This window comes from Polistes canadensis, unplaced genomic scaffold, assembly GCF_001313835.1.
Source record: "Polistes canadensis isolate GaletaPanama2010 unplaced genomic scaffold, ASM131383v1 scaffold_75, whole genome shotgun sequence".
Taxonomy (NCBI): Eukaryota; Metazoa; Arthropoda; class Insecta; order Hymenoptera; family Vespidae; genus Polistes; species Polistes canadensis.
In genome coordinates, this window is record NW_014569622.1 from 66,540 (window position 1) to 73,790 (window position 7,251).

Here is a 7,251-nt window from a genome sequence, read left to right on the forward strand (position 1 = left end):
TATTTCCAATTCATCGGTCGTAAAAGTCCAAAAATAGACCAATGATTTTTAAATTCCCCTTCCCTAGTTGGTAGTACTGGTTGGTCAATAACTCGGTAAGATTGGTTGAATTCATTTTACAGTCCAACTCGTCAATATTTGTCATTAAATTTTGAAAGATAAATTATTGGACAGTCATTTTGTTGGGTTGTCAAGTTGATCGTAAATGTCAAAGTTCAATTATGAACAAAATATAGAGTGAAATTTTCATTCGATCATTCATGAAGGTACACAAAAGGTTTATTTATTTTTGAATAAACAATAAATAATTGATTAGTTATTATAAGATAACTCTCAATTGAACCAATCGTCAACTCGTCTAATCAATCATGAATGCCATCAATTCAGGATTCTCTGAATTGATTTCATCTTATAAACATTGGGTGCAATGTAATCCACAATTACTGGCTGACTTGGAGAGTACAGTAAGATGTTTTTCTTACTTTACAGCTGGTAATAAATTTGTCTATTTGTATTTCTCCTTCTCTTAGGACATTTCTATTCTCTGACAAATCTTCTCTTGTAGGTCGATATAACAATTCTACGTTGGCATCTGAACTTATTTATTCCATACCAAATTTAATTGAATTGTTTAATGATTTATTGATATCCGGTGGTAAATATATGAATTCGAAGATACCAAAGTTGCAATTAAAAATAAATATCTGGTTAACTGTGTTAGAATATACGGAAGCTTTATTCGAGGTATCTGCACATAGAATTTGGGGAAAGTCCGGAAAATGGCTTATTATTATGTTCATACAAATATTTAAGTAAGCCTCTCGTTTTAATTTCATTACAATCAAATATTGCCAAAGTTTTTATTTAAAATCTTTTTTCTTTGCTTATATAGAGCTGTGATGAGATTGTGTTTGATACATGTCTACAAAGAAAATGTAATTAAAAGGCCTTCCATTAAGCCGCTCAATAAGAAAAAAATAAATCAAGCAGATGACAAAGATATTCAAATGAAAGAAGGTTTTCAATTGAAACGAAGTGGTATCGTAATTAGGAGTATTAAAACCTCTAGATCTATAGAAACAAGAGTTTGGACACCTATATCGTCTATGAGAGATGAAAACGAGAACGTTGATAATGCTTTTGTATCTAAACGAATGTTAATGTTGGCAGAGGTTTGTTTAAACTATAATATATCTAACGTTTCTTATTGTCACACATATGTCTCCTTATTATATTTTATAATTTCTTCCTTTTTTTCTTGTTTTTTTTTCTTTTCAGACTCTTTATATAATAAAACCATTGTTTCATCTTGGTTGTTTATCTGCAACTGGAAAAACGAATTGGCAACCATGGTTTTTGTCTTTAATCATTGATTTATCTAGGTAGCAAAGAATTTTTTATTTTTATTCAAATATATTTATACGAAAGAAGAAGAAAAAGTATTCAAAGTATTAAATAATATTTTTCTCAGTTTACAGTTATTTAGTCATTATGGAAAAGCAGCTGCACTTAACAAAGAAGAATGGAATGAAATTTATCAAAGAAGATTAAGTATACTGTTATATATTTTACGTTCCCCTTTTTATGATACTTATAGTCGTCTTAAAATAATAACAATACTAAACATTTTATCTAAAAAAGTGCCTTTGGCTAAACTTTTAACAGAACCGATAGAAAAATATTTACCACATTGGCAACAAATGTATTTTTATATGTGGTCACGTTAACAAATATTCACATCGTTTGCGTAAGAAATTATAAAATTATATAAGGTGCCTTACAATATATAAATATTTCTTCCAAAATATTAGTCAATCCAATTATATATCAAGCAAAATTTATTACGATTATAAATCGTATACTCTGCATTTTGTATATTGAAAATATACTGCAGGATAACGCTCAATTAAAACATTCCAAATTTCTGTTTATCCAATTTTTGCGAGTTGGCTTGAGTCGTCCTAGGCTGAAGGACGTTTCCAGGCGACAGGTTATCGATATGAAGAAGATCGGGAAAAAAACCTCGATAGAAAGTCTCTGATTTCATACGTGCTTTCAAGACGAATAATTATTATTACTTGAGCCGAGAAATATTAACGTACGAGATCGTTTTATTTACCGTTTTGTTTTTAAATCAAATTTAAATGAGTTCCTCGTTTAACCCGGAGTGGTGTTTAACACTGTACATTAATTTTCTTTAATATACAAATACGATAAAGGTGTAGCCTATAATTCAATTTACAAGGAAGATCTGGTTATTGACAAAAATTTATATATTTTATATTTATATATTTATTAATTTTATTTGTAAAAATATTTTAGTACCTATCATTTAATATGTATCAATCGTATATATTTATATATATATATATATATATATGTTAATAACGTCTATTTCCTTTTGCATAAACGATATATAAAATTTTATTTATAGACTTCATTTTTATATTAATAAAGTATATTCAAATTGTGTGATTGTATAAATTACAGGGTAATAAAATATAATTAATATTATATGAAGAGCCTGTTTTCCATGGAAAGTAATGATTCTTATGGATGACCATTATACATAAGCCATTAAATATAGTACAATTGCATATTTGAAAGCTGGTTGTTAGTCGCGTATTTTATTAAAATACTTTTGGTAACGTAACGTCGCACTCTTCACATCTGTTTAAAACAATCAATGAAAAATAATGAAAGATTAGATATATATAAAAATAAATTTGATTGCAAAATTAAAAATAATCAAATTTCATTGAAAAACGTTAAAGAAAATAATTTTTTTTTAGTGGAATGTAAAAGGACTATGTAGCTTAATAGATATATTTACAAATGATTCATTAGAAATGTTTATCTCGTAAGAACAATTTTGGGATGAATATTATAAACTATATATACTACTTTTTAAATAAAAATATATATATTAAAATATAGACATTAAGCCTTGAAAAAGAGGAAGCTCTGCTACAATTTTATTTACATTCTATGATACATAATATCAAATTAGGAAATATATACTGAAAAAAATGATAGTCTTTCATAAATTACACAGTACTAAGCAAGATAATGTTTTTCTTTCTTAGAATTCTTGCTTTACTATATATGTAATATATTAATAATAGTAAATATACAGTTTTACAAATAACACATATAGAATATTCTATACAAGCAGAATAAATAAAAAAATCAAATAAAAAATATGAATTATTAGTGTCTCGGTATTGGATTGTATATTTTCCTATTTACCGATTAAATATATAATTTGCATTTTTCTCTGTCTTTGGTTTATAACGTGTAAGAATATCTTACATTCGTATGCATGTGTATATATATTATAACACATATATTTAACAATATATGTATATATACATATATTGTTAAAACATTAAATAAAATGAATTCATATCATGTGACGTAATTCATGTAATATATAGATTACAATAAATAAATTATACGTATCTTAATCGTATATCCATCCTATATGTAAAATATCAAGAATTTGAATAAATCTTTTGTATGTTTAGTCTATAAATATAGACAAAATGAATAATAAAATAAGTACATAAGAAATATATCTAATGTCTCTGTATATAACTATAGCCATAGATATTACAAAAAGATAAATCCATTTGAAGCGATAAGATTCATCACAGCATAAGCTAATATCAATATATATTAATACTATTGCGCAAAACTGTTATTATATTAAATCGTATTAACTTATTATCGTTTAAAAAGAAATGTTTTGCTATAAAAATATGCTGAAATTATGCAAAAATTTCATCTTGCATACCAAGATGTTCCAAAAATATACCCATCGGTGTTCGTGCCAAGCCAATACCTTCAATTTTATTAGCAAGTTTGTTTTTTATATTCCTTAATCTCAAAGAAGCATGTACAAATATAACTGTAAGAGATGATTAATCAATTATTATTCTATATTATAGAAGTGTTATCGAAATGATTAAACTTACCTGAAAATGGTAACAGAATGCCAAGTAGAAAAACTAAGAGAGATCCTAAGGTGTACGTAGCAAAACATGCTGCCAATATTATGCCAATTATACCTACACCTGGATATTGTTGCTTAAATTGATGTATCAATCTTCCTTCCGTTGATACATAAGCAAAACCTCCTAAAATTATTATCATTGCTATCATTCCAACGAACATTTTGACAGGATGAATTAATCTGTAAAAACAATGTTTACAATATTGTACTATAACATTAATTGTAACGGTTATTATAAGCAAATATGCATATGCATATGCTTATCTATGTGCAAATATACGTATCCATATACATATACGCAGATTATATTCTATAGAGAAAAAAATTTAACTTTGCACTTACCCTACGATGAGAAAAATAATCACAGCCATGAACAAGTAATTTGTCTGATAATAAAGCATATTATTGACGACTCTGTTGCCCCATTTATCAAAATCTTTAAAATTTGGTATTTGAAAACGAGCGGATTCTAACAAAAAATCATCTAAACTCCGAAGAGGTGGTAATTCGAAATTAGTATCGATCTTAGTTTTATCCATTGTATTTAATAATTTTATTCTTATTCCTCAACAATTAGCCTTACTCCTTAGCAGTTAAAAAAACTCTGCAGATTAATAACGTTTCACTCAATTTTATTATCTTCCTCTTACGTAGTTCAATATTTTGGGACGATGACGTTTGTCAGAAAAAATCAAGGGTGACAAATAGTATACAAGAGATACATTTACACTAGTTAACATCTCTTATAGATGCTTAGTGTCGCCCTCATCCACTCGCTCGAACTTTTATGGAAACACACTATTTTTATGGTAATTGTAGAATAAATGTAAACCTTTTTTCTCCAAAATTCAACTTATTTCTCCACAAGTCATTCTAATACCCGTTTTTTATCAATTCTTTCTCATTTCAATATTTATTTATTTATTAACTCGTTAATTTATTAATAATGGTTTGTAACCATATGTATATATACGTATAATACTTATGACTTTTGGTTTCAAAAATATCGTTAAGATTGCGCCACATGTCCATTCAAATATGTCTCGTGTAAAACTGCATTATTTTGTTTATATTATATAGAATGACCGATTATGTCTAGTAAATCGCTTTTTATTAAAACTATATTTTTTTCTTTAGTATATATTTATTTACAATGCTACGTGTAATTTGCTCTCGTTCTTATCTTTCATCTTTCTGACTGTAGGTTATGTCACATTTAAATTGTCTCTGAGGAATTTTTCAAATTAAAATGTTTGAACAAAAAATGCACTTTTAAATTTGTTGAAGCTAAATTAGCTAACAATAATGCAAATTTATCTAGTAGATAAAAATGATAATCTAATAAAAGTATTTGTTAATTAGACATGTTTAAAAAAATATCAATATAAGAAGAAATTATGCCACAAGAAATTAGAGGTGGCGATAGATTTGTTATTATATTATCAAAATAACACAATATGATATTATGTAACAAGAAAAAATATTTCAATTTCTTAGTTGAAATATCTTTGTGATCAAAATACCGTGATCCGCTTAAAATCGTAGATAGTATAAGGTATACTAAATTTATATTATACACATATGAGCCGTTTATTTTAAAAGTGGCATAAGTCACTATTTCAAAAAAAATCGAGTTAATGGCAACAATAATTACAATTGAACGGTATCTTTTCATTTAAAAAAAATAAAAAGTGACTTATGCCATTTTCAAAATAAACGGCTCATGTATATATATATATATATATATATATATATATATTCTTTTCTATTCTGCCTTATATCCTATACTTTATATCCATAAGTTGTAGCATTTACTGATCGAGCTTGGGTTAACCAGAAAATGCAACGAGAAATCTAATGGTTAATATTCTTATTTTATTAATTATTTGGCGATAAAGCGAAAAAAATCGCAAAGAATTAAATAGAAAAGCTGTATACTTACTTAATGTGATTTATAAATGTAAAGAGAACGTATATATAATAAGTAAATGTATATTAAACTTCCTAATACGTACAGGGAAGAATTGTAAATGAATAAATACAAATGGAAAACATTGTCATTCAATACAATTGTACGGATAAATAGTGGCTGCATTTATTGTTACAAAATACTCGCAGAATAATGCTAAAAAATGGAAATCAACAGTTATTAGTTATCGTATGTTAGTATGTTAATATTATTTGCATAATATTATGATAAAAGATGAATACAATAAGAACTTGTAACTGTGTTATCCACAGTTGAGTTTTCATTGATCAAATGTAACTTTTTAAATAGTCTGTCTTATATTTTCTTTTCAACATAAATGAAAATGAGATCTTAACGAGATGTATTGAAGATAAACATAATATTATAATTATTGCAATAGTAAAAATGACGTAAAGCAGCATCGGAATAAAAAAGTATCACAATCAAATGCAAAAGATAGCATTAAAAGAAGTGTATAATGTGATATTACCTTAAAATGAAGAAGAAAATTCAATTGGGTATTGATAATTTTGCATGGAAATTTAGGTAAAGAATTAACTGCTTTTCCAAGTTAATAGCCAAATTTGGATGTATCGTCAGGCTGAGGGAAGTAAACGGTTGAGACAAAGAGGGATGTTAAAATAAAAAGGATGATGAGAAGAGAAGTGGAAGAGGATGAAGAAAACAGAAGAAAAGCGTCAGTGGGGATTGACGCATATTTCTCGAGTAGTCAGGGATGTCCAAAAGACGCGATAGTCCACCCTCAAGCACTCAATGATACACCCAATGTTTGAATATTTAGCTTGAAAGGTTTCCTGGTTACGCGTCGTCCCGGTCGAAGCACTGCGTAAGTTTCCCATTATGCGTGGGTAGATCTATTGGGCAGCCCTGGAGACGTCCCTCGTGCCCATCTTCGGTAGCGTCGCGTACGATACGCGAGCGTTATATCTGGCTTCGCAGCGCCTGCGAGCCTCAGCCGCTCCGTAGCTACATACTGATTCACAGCTCACCCTCGCGATTGCTACATTATACTGCTCTTAGTTTGTCCGTAATATCGGTGCGTTCTCTTTAAGAGAAACTTACAAAATTTCTGAGTATATTATCCTGAACATATTTCAAATATATATCTAATTAGGAATATTATATTTTCCTTTCAGAGATAAGAAGATAGTACAATGTGCGACGACGAAGTAGCTGCCCTTGTCGTAGACAATGGATCCGGTATGTGCAAGGCCGGATTTGCGGGAGACGACGCACCTCGCGCTGT

At 28.1% G+C, this 7,251-nt stretch overlaps 2 protein-coding genes across 3 annotated transcripts; one reads left to right on the forward strand and one right to left on the reverse strand.

Moving 5' to 3' along the window:
* Positions 1-69: 69 nt before the first annotated feature.
* Positions 70-2,214, forward strand: LOC106786476 (peroxisomal membrane protein PEX16). Its single transcript, XM_014747893.1, has 5 exons — positions 70-492; positions 566-812; positions 893-1,172; positions 1,279-1,382; positions 1,472-2,214. Exons 1-5 carry the CDS (start codon positions 369-371, stop codon positions 1,725-1,727), a joined length of 1,011 nt encoding a protein of 336 aa, XP_014603379.1. The 5' UTR covers positions 70-368; the 3' UTR covers positions 1,728-2,214.
* A 189-nt stretch (positions 2,215-2,403) lies between these two features.
* LOC106786479 (PRA1 family protein 3) lies at positions 2,404-4,875 on the reverse strand. Of its 2 annotated transcripts, XM_014747899.1 has the most exons (4): positions 4,358-4,875; positions 3,978-4,195; positions 3,797-3,910; positions 2,404-2,670 (listed from the first exon to the last, which is right to left on the reverse strand). In XM_014747899.1, the coding sequence occupies exons 1-4, from the start codon at positions 4,552-4,554 to the stop codon at positions 2,615-2,617; spliced, it is 585 nt and encodes a 194-aa protein (XP_014603385.1). In that variant the 5' UTR covers positions 4,555-4,875; the 3' UTR covers positions 2,404-2,614. The 2 variants fall into 2 exon arrangements, with proteins under 2 accessions (XP_014603385.1, XP_014603386.1); XM_014747900.1 differs by lacking the exon at positions 2,404-2,670 and having other exon boundaries at positions 3,215-3,910; positions 4,358-4,867.
* Between the last annotated feature and the right edge of the window lie 2,376 nt (positions 4,876-7,251).